This window comes from Corvus hawaiiensis, chromosome 26 (assembly GCF_020740725.1).
Source record: "Corvus hawaiiensis isolate bCorHaw1 chromosome 26, bCorHaw1.pri.cur, whole genome shotgun sequence".
In the NCBI taxonomy this organism is placed as follows: Eukaryota; Metazoa; Chordata; class Aves; order Passeriformes; family Corvidae; genus Corvus; species Corvus hawaiiensis.
In genome coordinates, this window is record NC_063238.1 from 37,413,299 (window position 1) to 37,439,436 (window position 26,138).

The 26,138-nt window shown below is 40.3% G+C and overlaps 2 protein-coding genes across 4 annotated transcripts in view; one reads left to right on the forward strand and one right to left on the reverse strand.

The window, feature by feature from the left end:
- SLA (Src like adaptor) lies at positions 1 to 23,007 on the reverse strand. Of its 3 annotated transcripts, XM_048286922.1 has the most exons (10): positions 22,789 to 23,007; positions 19,545 to 19,606; positions 17,444 to 17,537; positions 11,349 to 11,448; positions 7,936 to 8,022; positions 6,509 to 6,612; positions 4,859 to 4,990; positions 2,855 to 2,987; positions 1,749 to 1,924; positions 1 to 556 (listed from the first exon to the last, which is right to left on the reverse strand). In XM_048286922.1, the coding sequence occupies exons 1-10, from the start codon at positions 22,808 to 22,810 to the stop codon at positions 507 to 509; spliced, it is 960 nt and encodes a 319-aa protein (XP_048142879.1). In that variant the 5' UTR covers positions 22,811 to 23,007; the 3' UTR covers positions 1 to 506. The 3 variants fall into 3 exon arrangements, with proteins under 3 accessions (XP_048142879.1, XP_048142881.1, XP_048142880.1); XM_048286924.1 differs by lacking the exon at positions 19,545 to 19,606 and having other exon boundaries at positions 22,789 to 23,006; XM_048286923.1 differs by having other exon boundaries at positions 1 to 1,924; positions 22,789 to 23,005.
- TG (thyroglobulin) overlaps positions 1 to 26,138 on the forward strand; it is a 151,761-nt gene that overhangs the window by 89,098 nt on the left and 36,525 nt on the right. The gene's annotated exons all lie outside the window — the stretch shown is intronic.

A 26,138-nucleotide genomic window follows, 5' to 3' on the forward strand; every position in this document is an offset into this window, starting at 1 on the left:
TACTGAATATTATTTTAATGAATAAATACAAATCATGACTTAGAAATCTGTAATGCTCCCCATATACATTTCATGGATAAAATACAGTCACTGTAATGTATGAATAATCAGTAACAGTAATTAGATTATACAAATGCCTAGAGTTCCTGAGTTTCTTTTGCTTTTGGAGGTTCAATGTTTACTGGCCAAATTATACTCACCCTTTAAGTTCTGAAATATGTTTAAATAAGCCGTGAAATATTTTGATCTCTGAACCTTTTTTGCTAGTGCAAATGACCTGATTGATACAAGAACTAAAGAGCAGGTAGATTTTTCCTAAGAGGTGTTTACAGGTGAAATATATTTTCATATAATCTCTCCAATTCTCTATTTCTCCAAACCTTCATTATCCAAATCTGTGCAAAAAGGTACAAGAGACTATTGGATTGAAACCAACTCAGCTCGAGAACATAGGTTGCAGCAGACATGAGTGATTGCTCAGTTTAGAAAGCAATCACAAGGCAGGTTCAAAGGAACATGCTACCTGCTCTTTTGTCACTTAGAAAAGGGTACACACCTGTAAAAAAAATAAATGAAATTTCAGAAAACCCTCTAATCCTTAAGTGATTTGATGGAAAGTGTAATTACTATTTGACATAACTCTCTTCAGACAAGAAATTAGGAAAAATCTCTAACATCCACTGTTACTGATTTTTTATCTTAGTTTAATTATTTAAAAAGCTGCTATTAATATAAATATTATACATAAATATGTGGCTGACTTTAGAATTCAAAGTTAAAATATCTTCCTGTACACATAAAAGGTCACACCTTTGCAAGCCAACCTTTGCCGTTAGACACAATATTATCACATTTTACTTTTCACTTAAACACCCCTTTTTTCTCTGTTTTATCTGCTTTACTATGAGCAGCTGAGTTACATTGTTTGGATATGCCTGAACCCCCACTCAGGGATAAGCAGGAACTGCATTTCTCAGTGAATTAAACCTGTTCTTCATTTCATTACTATTTTATGACACTGCAGGCCATTGCCAGCAGATTAATTAAGTGCTACTTGTAAAGTCTGTGACTTTAATTTTTTCTCCTAATTAAATGCTACTTGTTAAGTCTGTGACTTTAATTTTTTCTCCTAAAAGGTAAATATGGAGTCACTATAATCAGGTGCTTCTTGAATGCCAGATGTTAGATACTTTCTTGGGGTTATTGATGTCTTTCTGACCCATTCTCAATGGCAATGCATAAGTCTATCTTGAGAAGAAAAAGGCTTCTTTTTTCAGTGTAGATAGGTTCTGTAAAGAAGGTTTTCAGCCTTATGGAGAATACCAGAGTAAGACTTAATTTAAGTTCTTGAGCTGTAGTTTGTCCTTCCCTGTGCAGTCACCTTTGTACAATGCTGGGCATTGCCCCTGCTGAAGAGTCACCTTCGCCACTTGGCTTTTGACTGAGAGTCTCTCTCAGTTTATCCTGCTTGTGAGCCATTTCTGGTGCACTGGGAACATTCCCAGCATATGCCATGGCTGAGATAGCACCCTTGAGCAGGCCTCTGGTTAACATTCAGAAGAGGAAATGCAGAAGCACTGCAGGATTTGGTCACCAGCTGGGCTGATTGTATTTCTCAGCTGTCAAAGGACTTCAGAGCCACAGGATGCTCTGGTTTCTCTTCCAATTTGTCAGTTTTTTGTTTTTTTCCTGTTTGTCTTATAGTTAGTCTTCATAGTATGAAGGTGGCAAGTGAAGGGCACTCTTACGTTTGTTCCCTGTGTATATGAGAGACTGGGATTTCTTCTTTCTGGCACTTGCAAAAGAAGCGTTGTCATCCTCTGTCAGGGAGAGGTAGGAAGCAATGCTTTCTCTCAGGCCATAGCTGAGACAAGAGTCATCCATTGCTGCCAGGGTGCTTTTGGCATCTTCAGTCACCTCCAGCCTTTAAAATAACAAAATTTCGTTACCATTGGACTGAACCTCTTGGGATAATAGTAACAGTTGTTAAACGTAATAACTTTATTTTTGTTGTATAAAAACATTCCTGCCTCATAAATCACTGAGCATTTCTGTCACTTAGCATTTCTCAAAAAACAGTACAACAGTTATATCTAAATATTTTTTGGCACTTGGAAAGGAAGTATCATCTATATTCTCTTCTTAATCTGTAGGAAAAATTACCTCAATACTGCACAAAATTTTCTTGCCTTCGTAAGCACATGAATGTTTTGTAAAGGAAGAGTAGTAGAGGGAAATATACACTTCAAAAGTAAAAGGTGCTTTTGTTTCTGAGGGTGGTTGTTTCCCCAGCTTCTGAAACCTGACCTACTTTCTCTTGTGGCAGTTGTGATATTAGAAAACTCATTAATTGGGCTGTGTGTTAAGAGAGACACAACAGGAAAGGTTTATTCTGGGATGATGTGTTCATTGCACCTGTGCTGCTTCCTGGTGTGTGAACAAGGGGGAGCCACTTCTGCCTGCCAGGGCCCACCTGTGAGCCACTGCACATCGGTGGGGATGGGTCAGCAGTGGTGGATGGTGGATGTCAGTGGGCTTTGTGACCTGGCTCTCACACCTGCCCCTTGGTGAAAGGACTCAGGAGTCCCAAAGGGAATGAATGCATGGATAGCTGGATAGGAGAAATGACTGAATGCTAACTGTACTTTCTTTAAAAGTTAAACCTAGATTATCAGTTAGAGAGTTGGGCATTCGGTTTTCATGGGTTAGCTTGATGTCAGAAGATTGTCCAAGCTTTAAAACTGCTTTCAGGAGAAGGAAATAAATAGCTATGTCTTCTGTGTTGCAAGTACAAGTATATACAAGGCTGGGAAACACCCCTGTTGTTTCTGGCAGCCTGTGTTGTATGTGGTACCTGTGAATGTTTCTCCAGTTGAAATTTTTATTCCGCATCACCACAGGAGGAACTGGATTTGTCACAGTGTTGTTGTTAGTGCACTGGGTAAGACAAGGTGTTGTAAGGACACAGCAGAGACCATCAGCAACTTCTGAACAGGGAAATGAATACACAGACAGTTAATACTTGCATGCTCAAATAAACAGTTTCAGACTCAGCAGTAGCAGTCAAAAATTTGTCTGTTCTCAGCAAGGACACAGTAACACAGGCTTAATTTTTTCCTTTCCTCATATGCTTGCTTTTTAGTTTCTTGTTGAGGATATTTCATGCAGTACAAGTGAGCAACTGAGATACAGAAAGACAAAGTGACTTGCTCAAAGACTAGAAGGAAGTTTGTGACGGAGCAGAAACTTAAACCCAGTTTTTCTGAGCCCTCAGTGAGTTCTGCTTTTGCCTCTTACTGTCTCAGCCACGAGTGCAAGAAAGATCAGATTGGATTGTGTGTGCACCTATTCTTCTGTAGAACATGACTGTGGAATGAATTGAGGTTCACGTGTTACTTTCATCAATGTTTCTGCTCTCTACACTCTTCTTGCTCCACTAGGAACATCACAGATTTTCTTCTAGCCAAGAAGAGAACATCATGGCTGAGTGCTGGTGTTCTACATCTCTGAGCCTTATTTTGGGGTGAGATTCTGTATCATCTCATGGTAGGGGAAGGAGGAGAGCTAAATCTAACTAGGTCTCCTCTTACACCTATAACTCAAGTAAAAATGTTAATGGTTACAAGTTTTGGGTTCTGCCCCACTGCCGATTTTAGGCTTCAACTGTTTGCTTTTTTCTAAATGGTAAAATATGTCAACTAGCTAACATGTAAATACATATATGTATCTCCTGTCCAAATTCTTACTCCTCTCTTTGTATCATTGGACTCGAAAGTTTCATTTGCTTCTTTTGAATGTGAATATGACTTTTCTCCTCATTTTATCAGTGTACTCTTTGGCCAGCACACTTTTTGTTTTACCTATTAAATACTCAGGTGTAGTAACGTCACACTTTTAAAATTACACAGCACCCATTGCTTGTTAAAGAACAGAACCTGTTGTTCTCTTGTAACTTTTTAGGCAATTCATTTTTTGCAATTTCCTTCCTCATTTTGGAATGTTCTCATTATGATGCATGGTAACTGCAGCCACTTAATTGTGTCGTTTGTCAAGTTACCTCTCTGACACAGGTTAAATTGCCATAAATCTGGAAAACTGTCATTGAAAAAGGTGTCATCCACTGGACTGATATTAGTAACAGTGACAGCTGAGTCTACAATTGAGCTAAGAGCATGAACCCCTTGATGTAAGTTTTGCTGATAAATTCCAGCCATATGCTACTTCTAGGAAGCTTAAAACATTTCTTAAAATTTTCTGCTGAAGATAAGGTTGTGTGCTCTAGTGGTTCTTAAGAGAAATGTGCATAGAGAACCTGGTGTTGCATGCCCTGGTGCTATCTGCCTGTCTATATGGCAAATAAGTGAATGGCAAACATGTTCATGTTGGCAAATAGAGCCTGGAACCCAGAATTATGGGTACATGGCATCTGTACAGCTGAACATTTTTATATGCTTACACTTTGACTTTAGCTGTGCTCTGAGAGGGGCTGGGCGTCCCTGACCTGTGCTGACCTCCAAACTGCATTTGGAAGTTCTCTAGGGAAGTGCCAGACCCTGGTGTTTGGCCCAAATAGTGTTATTGGCATGGCCATATAATATCCTGTACCAATACAGGTAGAGCCTATTTGGCTTTATTTAGCTGAGTTCTTGTATTGATTTCAGTTATTCTGTTAAGGGCAGCATATTTTTACTTAGGATGAAAAATAAAGTTAAAGATATATACCAAAACTTTTTTCATTGCTTGTTCTGTGGCAGTATTTGCAAGTCTTGGACATAGACAAAACTTCTTGTTCTGGACCTTTGATAGATAGTTTTACAGTTGCCAGTGGAAAATATGTTTTTTCTGCACTTGTTTTTACCTGAGTAGTGGTTGACAAGGTCTTCAAGGCACTGGAAGGTTTGCCGTGGAGAGATGTAATACCAGTTATTCGGAAGGCGGAAGATCCTGTAATGTTTCACTTGCCTGTGCCTCACTGACAAGGAATATAACCCTGGAGAGAGAGAACTAATTACACCAAAGTAGGGCTGCAATTCTGGTTGGGGATCTGTAGCAGAATAGAGTATCTGTAAGATGTGGTGCCATTACCCAAAACATCTCAGAAAGAGCTGAAAAAACCTGAGTGGCCATCCTAATTCATACTTATATAGTATACTTTATATATATAGATAAGTATAATAAAGGGTATAACATGGCCTGAGATTTTGGGTGAATTTAAATTTCTGGTGTGCTTTTCCTTTATTTTTGCTGGTATGGGACCTTTTGAAATGGCATAAAGGAAATAGGCCTTTACAGAAGTTGTTTGCCTTCCACTGAATACGGAGCTCAGACTCACAGGCTGGTATTCTGATTTAGTCATCTTCGAATAATGTGGTAGCTGAGACCTGCTAATGCAGATCTGCCAGGAAATGGCCACTTGGATTTTTCTGTTTCTTTGTTTAGAACAGTTTTGCAGCATTTATTGGCAAGGACTGAATGCTAATCTTAAATTTCTTTGAATTTAGTATAGATATTAAGAAACTATTGGCCTCTGGTATGCAAGACATCAGAATAGATGATGTATTATTCCCTTTCATCTGTAGTATTATGGTATTAGGGTGTGTTCTGGTGCTTCAGAAAAGGAAGACAGCACATTGTGCATGGGAGATTTGTTCAGCCTGGAGAAGAGGAGACTAAGGGGAGACTTCATAGATGTATTCATGAGGGGGAAGTGGAGGGGCAGGCACTGATCTCTTGTCTCTGGTGACCCATGGCAGGACCCGAGAATGGCCAGGAGTAGTGTCATGGGAGGTTTAGGTTGGATATCAGGAAAAGGTTCTTCACCCAGAGGGTAGTTGGGCACTGGAACAGGCTCCCCAGGGAGGTGGTCACAGCACCAAGCCAGACAGAGTTCAAGAAGTGTTTGGACAATGCTCTCAGGCACAGGGTGGAATCCTTGGGGTGGTCCAGGGCCAGGAGTTGGACTTAGTGATCCCTGTGGGTCCCTTACAACTCAGGATATTCTAAGATTCTGTTTCTATGTCCCCATTGAAGAAAACGAAAGTATAACATTGGTACAGTATAATTCCCATGTAGCAAAAGAAAGAAAATAAAATTGGAGGCCTGTCATTTTTTAAAAGTAAATAAAAGACCCTCCCTGTTTTTATAGGAAACACACTTATCAGCCACCCCCGCTACTAGGTGTGTGTTTTCCAGCTTCTTGAATCAATCTTTTGTGGACCAAGGCAAAGCTGTGACTTTTCCTCCATTGAAAATCCCACTGCCTCATGAGGTTTGCATGCGACCAAAGTAAATAATAGTGTTTAAACAACTGTGTCTTGTTTGTGCTGATGCCTGTGGAACTTTCCATGGCCATCAATAACCCTGTTTCTAGTAGGTGACTGGTGAAGGCTGGCACACTGTACTGGGTGCCTTCACCTTCCCATTATATACGCTTTCTGGCTTTGGACTGAGCCATATGAAAACTGTTAATGCCTGAGGTCAAGAGGGAAAGAAATCTGTATTGTCTCACCTTTCCTAGTTTCACTCTCTCTGATCATGAAGGATCCAACCTTGGTGTTGGGTAGCTGTAGAAGTTCCTCTGCTTTTTCTCTTCCCAGCCCTTCAAATAACCAGCTGTGAAGCAGGAAAAAACAAATTCTGAAATTTGGACACCAGTGAAACAGAGACCAGCATGTGGCTGTGGAAGTGCTACATTAGCCAGGAAAAGTGACTGCAAAAATAACATTGTGGCTTTCTATAGTTATTCTCTCAACTATGTTCAGGAATATTTCTCCAGTTTATGGAGAAAATTTTGCTGGTTTTGAGTTCCATTAACCTTTGTGAGGTTAAGAGAAGAGTCATAAGGTTTGGACTTGTTAGGGAAAACAAAACTTTCTGAGCTGCTTTGATCTGAGTTGCTGGGGGCAGATCCATGTGGTATATTGACGACATCTGTGGCATTAGTTAAATCTCTCTTTTTCATTTAAACCACTTTTGTTAACCCCAAATTGTATCATGAATAAACCCCAAATAAGTCTCAATTATTTTGCTTCATCTAGGGAACAGTCCAACCATTTAAGTTAATGGGCTTTGTGGATAAGGGAAAGTGGAATTAGTCCTACAAATTTTCACCATAGCTTGGTGCACTGCTGTGTTTTGCCACAGCCAGTGTCTGACCATGCAACTGGGCTTGCTCAGCTGGTCTACAGCTACTGGCATTTTATTTTAAAGTTGTTCTGATGTCTTTGACCCAGTCTGCTGTCACTGAAGCTTCAGAAAGTAGCTTCCATTCCCTCACATCTCTGCCCTGCCTTTGGGAAAGCATCTCTTTTTCAGGAGGATGTAAAAGCATGTTAAAATTTAAGCACTTGCATAGTTCACAGTGACGTTCACAGTTCATATCCTTAAAATTAAACAGGTATTAAAACATTTGCCAGAAAACTTTTAAGTGTGTGCTTTAATGTTTTTTTTTCCCTGAGTGGTGTCTATGGCAACAAGAAATGTCTGAAATTTCCTTAGTTCTTCCAGTGAGAAAGTTTACATTCTTGAATGACTTATTAGTGTTTCTATTTGTTCATTTTGGCCTGTTTTTCATGAACAAACCTAGCTTAAATTTTACTCCTTGTAAACATTAAAAACCCATTCTAAATAGGCTCTCTTCATCAATGTCTTAGAGATCAGTCCATGCAACAGAAGTATATTAAATATCTTATATGCCATTTGAGGTGGTTTTGGCTCTTTCCAGCTTTTAAAAGAAGGATTTTCCTTTCCATTAATCTAAATTTATATGTGGATTTGATGTTCTCAGTTTTCAAAAGAGCCATTTTAGACTGTCAATAAATAACATTTCTGTCTGTCAAGTCACTATTGTCATTGTTTGGATTACAACTCTGAGTAATCAGAGGAGAATATGTAAAAATGTGGTGTTGAAAGGCTGTGGGAAATGCATTTACTTACCCATGATAAACCTTTGCTACATATTTTCCTGGAATATAGTTTTCTCGACCCGTTGTAAGGGAATGGACTCTCCACCAGCCTCCTTCACTGTGTGAAAACATGAGAAGGGTATTTTCAGATGTATTTTCAGAGTTTGTCATCATTTTGGAAATTAGAGAAGACATTCAGTTTAGCCTGCAGTCTTCTGTGTGTGCTCCTGAAACTATATATTCAGAAAGGAACCCAGTTTGGTTTCATTTAGAGTAGTTCCATTTCTAAACCTACTTGAGAATAAATTTGGACACAAAAATAAGCTACATTTGTTCCATTTAAATTACGTAAGTAATAAAATATTTTTCTGTAGTTGAAAGAAGAACTCAGTGGTTAAACCATGCTGTGCTCTGCCTTCCCACAGCTAGACTTGTACTGGTGTCCAAGATACTCGGTTTACAGCTGAGTGTGTTGTGTCTGGACAGCCATGTGAAACCAGGGTAGAGGTTCCTGGGAAATGAAGCCTGTCTGCTTGGGAACAGGCTTTCAGTCCAACAGAACCTCGTTCGTGGTTTACTCTTTTCCTTGTCTTCCATGAGTTGCAGACCAGACTCCAATAAAAAAAGATCTTGTAGCTGAAGCTGCAGACATATGTATTTTCTCTAGTATATCTACAGAATATAATATAGTATATTGCTGTGGTTCTGAATGCTGCCTTTGGCTCTTGAATCCCTTCAGAAATACAGGGTACCAAGAATTTTCACAGGGATGTGTAGAGCTTTAGTCATAGTGCAAGGATGCTGATGACTGATGGCTTCTCTCCACCTTCCCTTTAAGAGTTTGGGTCCAAATAATAGTGTCTTGTATTTGAATGCTGGTTTTGTGGATGTTCATATAAATGCTCCCAAAATAATGTCCATACTGCAGACTGCAGAGTCTCAGTGTGTGTCAAAACAGCTGAGTTGAAATCACTCAGGTTAGATGTCATGAGTTATAACTGCTGAAACCATCGTCCAGAATGTCTGTGCTGAGGGAAAAAGGGAAGCATCTACTGGTTGGAGCTGGAAATTTCAGGATACCTCAAAAGTTTTGGGTTTGGTTTTCCACCTAAAGTGAATTTATCTATAAGAGCTTTAGGTTATTTTGGTCTTTTTTACCCCCAGGACTCTCCTTGACAGAACCAGAATTGCAATAGGAAAAAACTGGAGAGACTCATCATCTCTCTCCCTCCAAACTTTATTACTAAACCTGAAAGATCCCTATGATGATTAAAAATCCCAAAGCATCACATCTCTCCTGGGGCAGGAACTACAGAAATTATGTAGATTGGGGCGAATCTTGGAGGACATTTGGTTTGACTACTGGCAACCAAATGCCGTTGTTCATCTGGTAATGAAAGCTGCCTGACCAGTGTGGGGACTGAGAAGCTGTGCCATTGGAGCTTATCTAATTCTGCCAACCCAGAGCAGTCACAAATGTCTCCTCACAATGTGAGGAGTTGCATTTCCTGTGGAGTTTCCATATGTCCTGTTCCTGGCAGGGCTGGTGGGGCTGATTACCACTACACATCATTACTTTGGTAGAAGGCTGAAAAGCTGCTGTTGTAGGATCAGTAGGTGCTGCCTGCTTATGCTGACTCTTCTGTGGTGACTCCTCATCACCTGTGCTCTGGTCATGCCATGCTACTCTTCTTTTTTACTGTATTTTACTTTAAATGATTTGGGAAAAAGAATTACAGCTTATGAACAGGAAGAGGCTGTAGGCAAACAATTCTTACTGGCATCAGCATGTGCCCCAGTAGGGGAGAACAGGTCCTTCATTAGGACAGTGGTTTGCACAGAGCTTTGGACTGTCATGTCTTCTGTGAACAAGCTCATGATTCAAAACAGGAAGAGGAAAGTTCCCATCAAGGCTTTCTTTGGCTCTTATTTATCCATCAGGAGAAGTCCTTGATCACTGCACAACAAACACATCAAAAACTTCTGCTGCAAGAGCCTGCTCTTCTGGAAGTTGTTCCTGCAGTAGATTGTACTTTGCAGCATGTGTATGCACATGATGTGCCACACATATAATCCCCATTGATATGGGCAAAGGCAGTCATGTGGTGATGTGAGGGCCTGTAGCTGATGAAAGCTGAGAGTGAGGCTTTAAGCCGGAATTTCCAAGTTAAAGCAGTTGTTGTACCATGTCATGTATGTTCTGCAAACTGCAGCAAGGTTTATACCAGAAGCTACCAGAGAATAATTCCCCTGGTTTAGAGAAGCTCTCCATCAGCAGAAAATTTATCTGGTGGTATTGTCTGAGCCTTGGGACTTTTAGGTTCAGGAAGGCAGGGAAAGCACTGTGTCAGCAGAACAAAAGTGCAGCCATTCTGGGTCAGACCAAAGGTCCACATAGGCCTGTGTCTTGTGACTGACAAAGGCCACTGCAGGTCATGGTGGCCTGGAGAAGAGTCTGAGAGTTCATCAGTCATCTGTGATGATTCTCTTGAGTACCTCTCTCCTCCAGCCATTTGACTCTCTGGTTGAGAATTTTTTTAAGTAAGTTTAGAAGTCCTCCGAGGATTTCTCTACTGTTAATGTGTCTGGTCTCCCGTTGAATCCGTCTGCTCCACCAGATGTAAAAATGAAGTCTTTCATTTCATTTTGAGCAGTGCAAATAGTGGCTGTGGGGCCAAGTAACTTCCAAGAGGTCACTGTGTGCTGATACAAGTTGTGCATAGAAGAACATCAGAGCTGCTGGCTTCCATTTTTCAGGAAGTGCTCTCATTCCTGTGTCTGGCAATATTTGTGCTATGCTTAATGTCAGTCTGAACTACTGCTCTTAAGCCTATTTCCCTCTGGGGTTCTTAAACTTTTTGAATGGAACTGGCTGAGAAATTGCTGACTTCTTTTTTTCCCCATTAAGAAAATGCAGAATCGATTAAAAAATAGAAAAAGAACAAAACCACCACTTTTTAAAAAATTTTTTGTTAGATTTGCCTTAAAGCAAGATGAAATTGTAAGACTTAATCATAATGGAGTTGTTAGATTAAAAAGGGTGAGAGAGAGAACGACAGACACACTTGACATAAAGAAATTCAGAATGATTTTTCTTTTCTATGTGATTCAACCTATTTTGGCTCTTACTCTGTTTTCCACTAGCATTTAGAGAATACTTTCTCATAATCATTTTTCAAAGCAGAATTCTGTTCTTAGTCTTATTTTAGAATAGAGTCTGAATACAACTTGAGAAACCTTAGAGAAATCTAAGGATCAACGAACAATCTGTAATCTCAAATCCTTAAGCTACATGGAAATTTACCTTAAGGCTAAGCATCCTTCCTTGAAAATTCTGAACTCAGTTCATTCTGCTGAACTGCATCCAGTTTGGGCCAGGTGCAGAAAACACAGCTTTGTTTAATTGTAATAAAACCTAATTTAAAAATAAATTGATCGACTTACTCTGATAGCACACGTAGTTTTTCCCCTACATGAAATATAGGTTGGCTTATGTCTGCTGAAGGATAGTCATAGAGAACAGCAAGGAAGTCACTCTCCTGACCTGTGAAAAAAGAAAGAAAATGTCACTTAAAACAAAGGTAGAGTTCTGAAACAGAAATGGATTTTTCCTTAAGTATGATAGATTTTATGTAGTAGGTCAAATGGGAACAAAAGATCTCTGAAATGTCACCTAATTAACATAAAGAGCTAAAGATGAACCTATAAATGTATAAGAGGAATGTGAAGATACTAGAAATGAAAAAAGTCATGTGGTTAATTCTAAGCAACTAAATTTAGACCCCTTTTTCTAGTAATTACAATATTTAAAGGACATATTCAGTTTGAAAGTGAAAAATTAGTAAGTATTTATAGTATTAGGAAGTAACCCAGTCTGATTAATGCCACTGTCTCTAATTGCCTCCAGTTACAGTTTTGTTGCATTATATTTAAGAAAACGAAGATGCATGTTGAATTGTTCCATCCATTGTTTAACACCACTGATACTTTTCAAAGGTGTGAAATTAGTTTAGATCAAGGTCAATGAGAGCGTGGCCATCATTGCCCATTTCCATTACTTTTTAAAGGAGCTTGATGAACATCCACTGCACTTTGTTCTCACCCTTTTGTGGCAACTAGTGGTAGCTCAAGATGCCCTGAGCTTCAATGAAAGAAAAGAGGCACATGGGTGTTTAAGATTAAAGCATAGTATGATGGCAATTTGCAGAGCTGAGATCAGCAAAGAGATCAGCAGAGAGGATCTTTTACATCCACAGGGATGACTCTGGGTCTTGCAGCCCTGCGTAGGAGACGTGCTGGGTCTCCTCGTTTTCTGCAGCTGAGAAAACGAGGCACTTTACACAAGACTGGGACTGTCAAACATAAAATGCTCCTCATCCTGCTGGAATCTGTGGTGCCCAGTAAAATGCTGACAGCTGGGAGATACAGAAATGTGTCATGCTGGGTGTTTTGAGCTCTTTGGCAGAAGTCCTGGCAAGAGGGGTTGTGCGATACACCACCTGCGTTTCTCCTTGGAAGCAGTTCCTTCCCTCTGCACATTGCTCTACCCTCCACCAGCTCAAAGGGAGACAAAGCTTCCCTCTGCCTCCACCAGGATCAGTGCCCTGATCCTTTGGAACATCATCTAGCAGTACATTTGCAGGGGTGGTGTGATCTCCATACTTCCCTCTCTGTGCAGCCCAACATGTGAAAAAATGGGTGTGAATTCAGGGTAGGAGAGATAGAAATTAGAGAGATAGACATATCTCTCTGTAGATAACTGTATCTTGTTATTTTTTTCTCATTTAATATAGATTGCTTGCCAACTTCTCTTTAAGAAAAACAGCTTTCTAGGGAAACCTAGGCACAACATCCTGAACGAATGCTGAAACTGGCTCTGTGTTTTCAGCCTATGTGTCTCAGGGCCTTAGAAACAACTCACAGTGAAAACAATAAAAGGCTGAAGGAATGCAGAAAAGAATCATAACAGGTCGCCCAGAGACACTGTGGATGCACCATCCCTGGAAGTGTTCAAGGCCAGGTTGGATGGGGCCTGAACAACTTGATCTAGTGGATGGCATCCATGCCCTTGGCAGTGAGAATGGAATTAGATGATCTTCAAGATCCCTTCCAACCCAAACCATTCTATGATTATTTTGAGAGTGTGTTTAGTATTAGTATTGTCATGGTTTTCTTAGTTGCTCAGTGTCACCAAATTATACAGGACTAGTCCAGTACAGCCAATCACTGTGATTTGTCTAATACAACTTACTATACACTTAGTTCAACCCTGCTGAAAAAATTCTGTGTTAAGCCTTTGATGGCTTCCTTGTTCTGCACAGAAAATCTAGTGGCACCTCCTGTCTATGAAACTAATTAGTACCTCAGGCTAACAAGACATAAACATTGACTCTGAGTCTTTTTTGAAAAAGCAAAATCATTACCCAGGGCTACTACAAGAAATAGAAGCCAGAAGGTGCATTTTAAAAATAGCAAAAGGAGGATAAAGTGCCATCACTTAATTTCTCATTGCATGGAATGTAACTTTTTTTAGCTTAAGGACAATGTCTTTAGCAATGCTTTTTTAATTTATGCTGTTTATTTATAAATATTCTGCTTCCATAAGCAAAGAGTAGAAGACAAGTGCTTTTCTGCTCTCATTCCTTGCTTACTGGTTATTTGCATTTCATTACACACTGTGGGGTACATGACTTTTTTTCTACTCTAGCAAGACCTGTGTTACTTTGCTTACACTTTCATATTTATATTAATTTTTGTTTCAATTTTGCATGCCAATTTGTAGTTCTGAAAAGGAAGGAATTTATCAGAGTTCTATCTTCCACATGCATGCAAATGTTACCTCTTAAACTGCATACAGTTATATAAAAGTATATATGAAAGGAAAGGAGAGAACCCCCTCCTTCTTCACTTCATTTTGATTGGTATTTAAGTCAAACCTCACTGGGTTTTTTGGCCATGCAAAATACCCCATCACACCCTACAACATTTCACAGAACCTGTACTAGTGCCTTACAAACACAAAAGCCTGGAAACAGGAACTAAACAAATTACACTCTTTCTCCACACCTAATTTTCACAGTGATCTAACACATTTGATCTCATGAGCTCCCCACACTTTCAAGATGTAACAGTAAAAAAGATTTGCCTGAGTTTATCTAACACAAGCTCTCCTCCGCAGTGCAAATGTAGGTTACGTCTGAAATGGAACAACTCAAAAGTTAGAGTGGAAAGAGCGAAGCACAATCATTTCCACTGAATCAGGTGTTAATTCTGGGTGGTTTTTTTAGGAGTAGGAAATGAATGTGAAATACATGCTAATTCTAGATGTCTTCACACCTGCATGTCTTGCAAAGTGTGAGACTGAATATTGTATCCTTCAAGTTATTCATTGGGAATGGACTGTGAAGCATTATTAGAGAGTAAGAAGAGCATAGGCAGAGCATCCAGATCCAGCTCATTGCCCTCAAAAATCTGATGTGCACTGATGTGGTCCACGTTCAGAGTGGGAATGAGCTGTTTGGAGTTCAGCTCCATGCATCATCCAGCTTTACTGTCCAGCAGAAATATTATGATTTATGGCATGGTGTGCACCAGACGGGGTGAAGGAGGGCACTCGTGCATCTAGGAGTCTGTTTGTGCAGCACCACAAGGTGTGGCTGCAGAGTCACACTTCGGTACCCAAGCTAGATCTAAACCAGCCAGCTTGGGAGCTGAGAGTTATGCAGATACAGCCCAAAAGGATTAACCCTTCATTCAGGGTCCCAAAGGAGGACAGAGAGGGGCTCACAATCCTTGATGACCCCTTGCTGCTCTGTCTACTCTGTCATCAGTCCCTGGGTTGTGCCAGGGATGCCTGTACAGTGTGCTGGCAGATGGGGTGCAATCATCTTTGGGGTCCAAATGCCTCCTTGGGAAATGCAGCTTATACACTTCTCCCTTCCTCAGGACCAAGACTGGCACACTGGTGGTGAGGAAAGCACAAGCTTTTGCTTTCAGTGCAGCTTTCAAGGGACTGAAACAGGACTGATGAACATTCACTCTGCAGATCAAGTCTGCAGGCTCCAGTTATCTGTTTTCTTCCCTCTTTCTGTTGGATACTCTTTCCATTCATTCTTTCCCTTCTGTTTCAGTCCTTTATTTTATTCAGTCTCACTGAAATGAGCCAGTGTCAAACCTACATCTCCTATTAACTATTTCGACTACTGAAAGTCCATGGATTGGATCCTGCACCTCAATTAAATCAAGTCTGTTCCTGCCCTGGTGGAAATCTTCTGTGTTTTGTGATGTGATTTGGAGTTTGATCTGCTCAGGAAGGCAAACAGATACAAGCTCACTGGATTAACCCCAACACACACTTAGTACGGGGTTCATTTTTAGAAATCTTTTTTCATTGGATTTGAATGACAGTACTGATGTTTGAATTCCCAACTTTCATTTGCAACATCTAAGCCATTATGAAAGATGCTGGTCTGATCCAGACTAAGACATGGATGGATTCAAAGAGGTATGTAGGCTGATCAATCTTAGAATCATAGATTATCTTGAGTTGGAAGGGACATTTACAGGCCATCTAGTCCAACCCTCTGTAATGAGAAGGGACATGTTCAACCAGATCATGTTACTCAGAGCCCCATCCAACCTGACCTTGAAAGTTCCTACAGATGGGACATCTATCACCAGTCTGGGCAACCTGGTCTAGTGTTGCATCATCGTCACTGTAAAAAATTTCTTATAAGTCTTATAGACTTATATCTAGTCTAAATCTACCCTATCTTAGTTTAAAACTATTATCCTTTGTTGTATCACAACAAACCCTGCTAAAAAGTCCATCCCAATCTTTTTTATAAGCCCCCTTTAGGTACTGAGGACTGCAATAAGGTCTTCCTGGAGCCTTCTCTTCTCCAGGCTGAACAACCCTAACTCTCCCAACTTTTCCTCATAGGAGAGGTGTTCCATCACTCTGATCATTTTTGTGGCAAAGCCCCTGCCTTTGGATGAGTAAACATAGGTATCTGGTGCAATTTCAGCTGTAAGAGTATCTGAGATTTCCCTATGCCCTTGGCAGGTGCCACTGCAGCTACAGGAGACTTGTTCTCTCCCCCCGTGGTAGCAGGAGGTCAGGCAGGATTAACACCACACCTTTCTAGATGTGCTAGATGTGTAGGAGAGTTCAAGTAGATTGAAACCTGAATTCCTAAATGGATATTTTCCCCTTTTAATCACTGTGCTATCAGTGTTTACTGAGTTGTCTTTTAGGGGTATGTTCTATTTCCATCACAGAAAGGGTTGCAGTTGTTTTTAGCCCTGCTAAATTCTGACTTTTAGCATGTGCAGGATCAGTACAAACTTGGTCACAGCCATGGCATGCTCATCAGTGAGGTCCTGCTCTGAGTGAGTGCATGTCTCTGTTTTGGTGTTTATACGTGGTGTTTGTGTCAGCAGTTGTTGGGAATAGCAGCATAAGGCACTCTTCTTCACGGAAAAAAAATTTAGTAATATGCTGAGCAGTATTTGGTTTCTGCTATATCAGGACCTCTAGGGCTGCAAGGCTGCCCATCTCAGCTAGTTCCTTACCATACTAAGAGCAGGGCTGGGTTTCCTTGCAGCAACAATGAAACCAGACTGATTCCATATCCTTATTATTATGAGCAATCCGATCAGAAAATCTTTCATGGAAAAACCCAGAAATTTAGATTAATGCCTTCCCCATTCAAAAAAAAGACGACTAAAAAACCCCACCACAAACCCAAAGGAAAAACCCAAAATTGTTTTCTCTTCTTCACCTTTGGGGAGTGATTTATTGCAGCTCTTGTGCCAGCTGGCTGTATTAGGGCACCATGAGGGCTGAGGCTGTACTGACTCTCCACCCACTCACTCCCAGTTTGTAGCAGCAGATCACCAAATCCCTCTTTCTTTCCCCCTCTGATGGATGACCTCTACCAGGCTAGAGAGGTGGCAGGGAGGGATTTGCAACCTGATTTATTCACATGTGGATCCAGAGGGCAGATGTGCTATATTCTGTTTTGGCAGCTTGCCCTATGAAACTTGTATTCCTCTATAGCCTTTATGGATAAACCTGGTGACAGGTTGGCTGTGTGCTACTTTTAATGCAATTGTCTGACAGTGGATGGAAATGAGGTTCAATGGAAGCATAACATCATTAAAATTTTTAACCTTAAATGAAGGAACCCCAAATTTCAAGAATAAATTTATATAAAATATCACATGCAATTATGTCAAAACACAGCATTCCTTGTTTCTGAAATAGCTTTTCAGTGCTTTCTGATTTGGAAGGAACATCTTTCAAGGAGCACCAGCAAATAATACGTTTAACATTTGGGGTTTTTAATTAAAGTGCTTCTTGGAAAATGAGCTAGAATGTAGCTAAATATAAGCTCTGTCTGGTGGATGCCCTCCTTCTCCCAGGGCAGCCACGCACTTGCCTGCTCTTGTCAGGCGGGTGAAGACAGACACATGGCTGAGTCTATCACGTAGCGTGAACATCTTTTTCTCCCAAAAGGAATGAAATGAGTGCTTACCCGGTTGGCTCGGCACGTTTGTTTCCTCAGAGGCTCTTGGAATTTTCACAGCATTTCCCATTGTGCTCGCTAATTCTGTCAAAGTTCTTCGGAACTAAATCAAAGCAGACATTGAAATTTAACATCACAATAACACCTGCTGTGCCAACAGATGAGAAATGACCTCGTTTGGGCGTCTCCAATTTCGCACAGTTTTGCTTTTGAGAACTCTTGTGTCAAATTCATGCGAGGGTTTTACATACTCACTAAACTCTCACCACTCTGGTGCTTTTATCAGGGGAATAGCAGAAAACCACAGCTAGCTCAGAAGAACATGATGTAGTAAAAGTTTCCATTACTAGTATCTCAGCACAATAGGAAGTAACAGCAGAGCTGTGCCCATATGGGCATCTCATATACAAAACGTATTTTCAGCATTTGGGGTTCTGAGGCTACAAAGGATCTAATTAGACTGATGTCCCTGGTTTTCAGCACTGTGTGTATATTATGTTGGTTTACTACTGAACACAAAGAACATAGCTTGGTGGGTTTGGGCTTTTTTTCTGATGCAGTTGTGCCCTCAGCAAATGTGGGCTTTTTTAAAGTAACACCTTGCCTAAAAAAATGTTTGCTCTCAAAACAGTCCTCCTGCATAAAGCCAGCAGTGTAAGTTCCTCAGATACTTATCTTCAAAAGTTTTGGTGATTGTACAAGAAACAGTATCAGACAATTGTGGAATTAAATACTGTGAGAGGAACAGTTGCTTCTCACAGTTTTGCTGCAGCCATCCTAATTCTCCCCGACAGAGGGCAGAGAGAAAAACATTTTGAATGTGGAAGGTGTCTCATGCTACAGGATATTTTCAGAGGCAGAGGATGACAAGCTATATCTATTTAAAAACTGTACCTTAAAGCAAAATGACACCACCAGCTGATGGGCAATTATTTTTTAAAAAATATATTCTGTCCATTGCCCTGTGAAAATGTTAACATGAACTCTAGAACTCTACTCGTGTGAGTATTCTGCATCTTGTGGCCTTTTCTAGCTTAAATATTTCAAAGATGATTACTGACTTTGGTGTGCTGCTCTTCAATTCCACAGGCTAGCCTCATGGGGTCAGCTGGAGCGGTGTCCAACCTGAGAAGCAGAACTGCTGACATCAGCAAGACTTTATTGCTGATTGTCTTTTGGGATAAGATTGCTAGAATTTCAGTATGTTGATTAATACCATACATTTTTAATGTCTTACAGACAGTTTGGGAAGACATCCTACAGAATAAAATGCCATTCAAAGGAAAGAAAATTTGTCCCTTATCTAATGCAAGGAGCTCAGTGCTAGAACAGATGGTAGTACACAGTTTGACTCCACCTCATCTGCTTTCCAAGCTTCTTAGTGCTTGTTCCCAAAGGCTCTTTGCTAGAATTCTCTATTTCACTGGCCAAATGGCGCATCACCCCATCTCTTCATGCACTCAGAACTGGCTTGTGGCACATCTGGAGGGTGCAGCTGTGCCAATGTCTTTCTGACGAGCATCTGAAACCTACTTTCACAAGAACAAAAACGTGTTTCATTGCCTGATAGAAGAAGCCTAGAAGCTGAATAAAACAGCACCCTCAAATTTAAATAAACTACTTGGGTATTTATGTTTTAAAAAAAAGGTCTCTTGATAGAAAAAAAAAAAAATCTTTCTCCATGTAAATGCACCTAAGTTTCTAAAATTGAAACTAGAATTCACTTTGTCAGGCACTGTCTGCTTGCAAGATCATAATTTCCTGATCTAATTATGATTATTTTTCTGCAAGACCCAATTTTAATTTATTGACTCATTTTCTTACTTTTATCCCATCAAAGATAAGAGGTAAACCATAGGAGGAGTAGTGCAGCCAGTACTTTGGCTACAGATGTTATAGATGTTCCTGGCTCATCTTCAAATTAGCCAGAAAAATTTCCTGGACACAGCAATAGAGCTCAACAGGGCTGAAAAAGTCAGCCAGGATAGTGAGATAAATACCTGGACTGATAACCTCTGCTGAGCTCTGTGCTCTTGTAGATGCATTTTTGCAGTATTTTAAAAGGGAAGCTCAGATCCTGGTCAGTGTATAGAATCTAAGATATAGTTACCAAAAATGTTGTGCAAGTCCAGATAGATGGCAAGAATGACAGCATAAACATCTTATGTCGATCTGTAATTTTGACACATGCAATTGATATTTAGATGAGAATTGCTTGAATTTTGTGTCCCAAAAGTCTGGGGGGGAAAAAAAAAAAGAGTCCTACCTCTAAGTACCACTTCATGCTGGGTTTTTTTTATTTGAAGGCTGGGGAGAATGTCATCCTACAAGTGTCAGGGTTGTGACCAAGGGCCTTTTTCCTACTCCTAATTTCAGGTGTGCCCGAGTCACTTTGGAAAGTGATACGTAGTATTTATGCGCGTGGAAAGACTTCTGAAAATTTTACTTTAGGCTTTCAAGACACCTTCATTTTCCTAGATGGTATTTAAGGATCTAAACTCTGAACATTGCTTTAAAAATACCTGAAGTGTTTTTTCAGGGTTGCTTATACATTGTTTGCAATTAAACCACTGTCTAGTCCAGAGGGATTAAATACTGGACAATAGGCAAGTTCCTACTTCATATTTTTGCAGAGCACAGCCTGGTTCACTCCTGCCATACCAGGCAGTGTTGTTCTCGAAGCACCCTGAAGTCAGCGGGACAGAGCGTGCAGCTCCGTGCTGCTGCCTTAGACGTGGAAGAATCTGACTTGTGGAAAATGCAAACGTTGTAATGTTCTTTCAGTAAGAGTGAAGAGCAGTGACGTCTTGGGCTTTGCCGTCACTAACGTGGCACTTTGCTGAGTCTCATTGCATTTTCCGTGCTCTTTTACTGTCACTACCATTGGGTAGCATAAAGTTGTGAAAGGGACAGAGAGTTCAAGATGTTCTTCAGACTCACAGCAGAAGTGCTCAATAAATATTAAAAAATGGAAAGCTCTGACCCTTGCTGTTAATTCACTTAACCAAAGTGATTAAAAGGAAAATGAGGCATCAGACTAGGTTTTACTACCAAGGCCACTTGTCATTATGCACATGGGCAGAGTAAAGGTTCCAATAGTCCAGTCAAAGGTGGTGGAGTGAATGTTCTGAGATATGACTCAACCTTCAGATATCTGAAAATGGGGTGCAGATGGAAGGAACTGGAAGTTGTGTTTGAAATAGGGCAGGCAAAAGATAGTTTCTGCTTGCTTGCTGGTGATGGCATATCTGTTCTAGACTGTTTCAAAACTAAGAGTGTACAAACTGGAGTCATATTTCTGAAACAATGTTGTTTCCTTAAACCATTTACTCTGAAGTGAGTGATAGAACTTGATGGCTGAAGTATCTTGTGTTTGTGTTGATTTATTGTCAGCACAATACAAATCCATTCCATCGCTGGATGATAAATTCTTGTGTCGTTTTCTGAAATTTTGAGACTCTGGAAAACTAGGCTTACTGGAAGCTTTAAAGATCTTGTGAACCAATTTTTTTCACTGAAACCAATAGAAGAACGGTAACAGTTTTATAGGTGATAATCTTCTGAAATAGTAAATTTGCTCCAGGCACTGCATCTCATTTGACCTCATTGAATCAGAATAATTTGGGTTGGAAAGGGCCTTTAAAAGCCACCTAGTCCAACCCTCCCTCCATGGACAGGGACATTTGCAATTAGATCAGGTTGCTCAGAGTCCTGTCCAACCTGGCTTTGAATGTTTCCAAGGATGGGGCATCTAACACCTCACTGGGCAACCTGTGTTTCACCCCCTTCATTGTAAAAAATTGTTCCTTATATCTAAACTTGATGGCAGAGTTTGGTTTACAAGTAGAAGTGTCATCCTTCCATCACAGAAGCAGATAATTATGCTAGATCCAAAGAAAATAATTCACTGAGGGTGATTTGGGAAGAATTAAGGAGAAATGATAGACTCTAAATTCTCTGTATCTTATGTACCTGGAGCCCTGCATGGAGTGCAGCTGCTGTTCAGCTCAGAGGAACCATTGGGCTGCTGGGAACCAAAATCTGCCTGCAGCACTTCTGCTCACTGGCCACCTCCTCAGTGAAAATTTGATTTTAACTATTAAGATCAATCACATTTGCAGTGTTGCAAGCATTGGTCCTTCCTCCTTTCCCTTTTCCACTTGTGCACATCGTATCCAAGGAAAGGCGTCTGCTGCAGCCGTGGCTGTTTGCACACAGCTATCAGGGCTTAGGGATCTTTGCTGCCGAAAGGAAGGTGAGGAAACATCTACAGTCCCAGTCCAGCTTTGTGTCCTATTTATCAGAACTCTCAGCAGATATTAATTCTTCACCTGTCAAGACTGGAATCCCACTGACCTACATGGTGTGACCCCAAAACCTGTGGTACAATTTTCCCCTTCCGTTCCTGTGTGCAGCACATGTAGCAGTAACTTCCTCTTGCAGAATTTGTTCTCTGAGAAGACATGCTTCTGCAGCAGTTAAATAGCATGGAACATAAGAAAGCCTTCCACTTGGTGAGAACTTTCTCAAAGTTATATGTAATATGATTGAGAATTAGTAAATATGAAGAAATGAAAATAATAAGAGGAATAAAAAGGCACATAAGTAAAGCCCTCCTACAAGGAATAATGTAGACTAGTAAAATTAGAACATTTATCATTCCTGAGATGCTATACCCTATTTTATTTTTTTTTCCTGATATTCACATCTATACTGCCAAGGTTTCATGATTTAATTCTCAATAAGGTTCACAGGTAATGTCTGAATCTCATTTAGCTTGAATATGAAAGCACCGGCATCCTGTTATTTTTCATGTGGGGAAAGAAAAAGCAAAACAACTTAGATTTCAGAAGCGGTATATTTTTTCTTTTTGTGAATATCCCTTAATTTAACATTAATCAAAATGAACATCCTTTCAGCTTTGAGGCTCTTATACCTTTTCACTTAGAAAGAATAACATAATACTCTCATCAAAGTAATTCATAGACACATGCAAACATGAAACAACACAGAAATACCACACTACGCACACTTCTAACACTTTGAATAAAAAACCCACTAATGTGTGGACTCATATTTTCGTATAGTGAAATGCACTTTGCCTCAGCATAAGGTCCTAAGCATCTATCTTACTCTGAGGTTTCTGAGTAGAAATACTCCTTGTCCTATCTTTAGTACCACTCCTTATGAAAAGGATCAAGGCAGGCTCTTCTGTTTCTGCCTTCAGTGACACTTGAAATCCACGGTCTGAATACTGTCATTGTTAATGAAATAGAACACCCTTGTATATAAATAAAATTGAAACATTTGGTCTCGTACGCAGATAATCTAAAATATATCACAACAGTGATTACCTTTAAATGCTAGGCATGGCATTCCAGGTTGCAGTATTTCTGAAAAAAGCCGTAGTCATAGTACTGCTCTCATGCTGCCAGCAAGGTTTAGCTGATCAAGTCGAGGAGCAGCCGGTCGAATGAGTGTGTTGTGAAGTTCACGCTGTCATGTAGAGCAGCATTTGCCAAACAGGCCACATACTTCCTCTCTGAGAAATAAGGAAGGCTCAAAGTGTTTGCAACAGATGAGGTTCCTGTTGCAAGTCACTACTGAAGGCACTTTTTATCTATGGGCTGAGAAAAACAGGGAGGTTTTCAATGTATTGCATCAGGGCTGGTTTTAGCAGATATAAAAACTGAGGAAAATAACCCGGTTTACATTACTTACAGAAAAAGGGTTTATTTTTTTTTTCTTCTTCTTCTGAATTTATTTATCCAGTAATGCTCATTCCCCAACTGTTTTGTTTTATGCAGTTTTGCTATTTTTTTCTGACAGACAGGAAGAGGCACAAAGCATTGTTTTCACTCTTATTGAGTCTCTATAGGAATGCAGCCTTTGCATTACGCTTCACTCTGTACCCCAAAATATCTGTCTGCAAATATTTGAAGCTTAAGATCAGCAATAAAGAAATATGGATTGAAAGCCTGTCTATGAAGCCCATTTTCTCATTAGTTGTAAAAAGTGCAAGGACCGTCCTCATCTCAGTGTCTGAGATGGAGGAACCAAGATACTGGCCTGTTAAATAACTTGAGTAAAGGCACTGAAGAATACTGTATTGTGGATATGAATATAGAAGTCAAAGGGATTTATTAAGGTTTGCTCTTTGCTTTTGTAATCAAGATGTGATCTGAAAAATTCATATCCGTAACGTTGTATAGGAAAATATAAAAAAACCCCAACAAACCCAAAGAAAACAAGATAACCCACCAGAAAACCCAACAAGCCCAAGCAGATTTCCTACTTCACACCAGAGTAGCTCCAAGTAGGTACTTATGTGGGAGCTGTTGTGTAACTGCTGTTGAAACCAGGAAACACCGATCAAATCCCCAAAGCTGTGCAAAAATTGGTAATTTGCTAATTTCAGGAGAATATTCTTTCTCTTTGATGGGCTGTACTAGCAGTCCTCAGTCTGAAGGGACAGGAAAGCACTAGGGAGTTTGATAAGCTGATCAGTCCATAGCACAGCTCCATGGTTACCCAGGCCAGTTATATTTTGATTGTTTAGGACCTCCTTGCTTTCTTCAAATCACAAGGATGTCACATGCATGTCCCTTAATGGCATTCACCAAACTGATGAACAGTGTCTCTGGAATTACTAAAATATCATGGGTTAGGGGATGTCTGCATGTGCAAATAGGCAGAGGCAGAGACTTTTCCTGATCCTTGTCACCACCCTCTGCCTTAGGCTGCCTCTGATGATCTTTGTGCCTTTACAAGAAGTAAGGTTACATCCTAAGATGCATGTGGGAATGGGCTAAGTCTCAGTCTCAGCAGGAGAGATTGGTCACACTAAAGGAGAGGCTGGACTTGCTTGATAGAGCGTGATGTGCTGGAAACACAGCAAATCGCAGACATCGTTTGTACCGTGCTTGTAGAGGAACAGATGAGTTTGCAGAGGAGGGAGGTAAATAGAATTCTCCATTTGTGTGTCATTTCTGCCTGCTGCTGGTGGCTGTCTGCTCTTGTGTAATGATGAGAGCTGGTTTACCCTTTCAGTGCATTTAGCTAATAGTTTTAAATAGGATAATTGATAAGGTAGTGTTTACATCTAAATGTAAGAAAGTGCTTATATGAATTAAGTGGGGCTTTGTATGTCATCTTAGAAGTATTCATATCCTGTTATTCAAGTCACTAACCTGACACAGGCACTCTGTGAGTCACTTGTGAGAGGAACATTGCCCCTGCAGGGCTGCCTCTGATGTCAGCAAAGACAGGTTTGCAAAGGCTGATATACAAAAAAGAAGTCTTCCTTCTTCAAAATGTTATTTTTGATATAAGAAAGAAAACCCTTGCCTTCCCCCCATTCTTATATGGAAATTACAGTCTAGTAGACAATTATGGAGGGAAAAGCGTTTGTATCTCAGTCTCCCTTTCCATTGCTGGACTGATCTGCCAATTCCCTGTTACACTCCCTGTGCTGGTGTTTGCCAGGTGTCTGCCAAATGTCTTCTTAGCTGTGACAGAGACTCCCTAAGCTGGTCCCAAAGTTTTCTACTTCTTCAGGCTCCTGAAGCCAGACTTCATGAAACCCTGGGCAAATGACATTAATGTCATCACATAGAGCCCTGCAGCCCTGGTGTCTTGTAAGCACTTGTCACTATGCAGAATTGGATGTCTAAGGAAAAACAGTGCAGGATACTGGAAAAAAGCCCTGTAAGAAAGAAGCAAGTAGGCTCCAAATTAAAAACAACTTCTGAAAATATTTTAAATCCAGTCTGTTAAAGAATGATCTCCTATGATTACTAGAAAAGTGAGTCAGTGGTCACTTAGTTGCATCTTGCTCATTTTTGCAGAGAGAAAAACCAGGATTTAAATAGTATCTTTAACTGAAACTGAAATCACCCTCAAACAGAAATAAGGTGCTGTTGTCTGTCCATGAAGTGATTATCTTTACGCACAAACTGCCAAGGAGAAGGCTGTGGTGTCCATTTCTCCATGTCTCTGAGCCCAGCTTAAATGCTTCATGCAAGATCAGGCATTAGTCAAACACAAGCCATGCTTTAAGTGATAGGAAGCACTTGAGCTCAGCAGTCAGGAACTGGAAGAGCCCTGGCTGTCCCGGAGGTCAAACCAGATGGTCTGACAGATACTTCTGGCTGGGAACTGTGTGCATCTGAGCCTGGAGAGTGCCTATTTTTAACAAATAAAATATTGCTGTACAGCTGGTTCTTTTGGGAAAGTAGAATTCTCAGGACAGTTTGCATTAGATGTCTTTTGATCTCATTTTTGGGTGGTGTTATTGTAATTGCTGTTTGTGTTGCCTGTAGCATGGTTCAGGGCAGACAAAAAGCCTGCTTTGGTGGCAGCCTTCAGAGAAACTACATTCACTTACAGGGAGTGTGTGTGTTGAGGAGACAATGTGGCTCAAGCAAGAATTTAGTTTTCAAGTTAGTTTGGAAAAGAACAAGAAGTCATGATAAGAGGACAGGAAGCTGGGTTTGGGTTTGCAGAGTGTGGGTGATAAAACCTAGTTCCAGTGAAGTTTCTAATCATTTGATATGTTCTGAATAATTTTTGAAAAATTTTGCAGAAGTGAGCTTCCAAACTAAATGAGGAATCAAAAGACATTCAGCACTGCAGCTTATATGGAAATTGTCTTTTCCAGATATGTTGTGAGACAAAGGTACAGAGTACAGTGATAGAACTGTGG

Bases quoted from the DNA above. Each gene is read 5' to 3' on its own strand.
- SLA (XM_048286922.1), bottom strand. From the start codon at position 22,810: ATGCCATGCCTAGCATTTAAAG. The intron at 19,607-22,788 runs GTAATCACTGTT...TCAAAATTACAG, and splicing joins GCCATGCCTAGCATTTAAAG to ATCGACATAAGATGTTTATG. The intron at 17,538-19,544 runs GTAACTATATCT...GCTTTGATTTAG, and splicing joins GGACTTGCACAACATTTTTG to TTCCGAAGAACTTTGACAGA.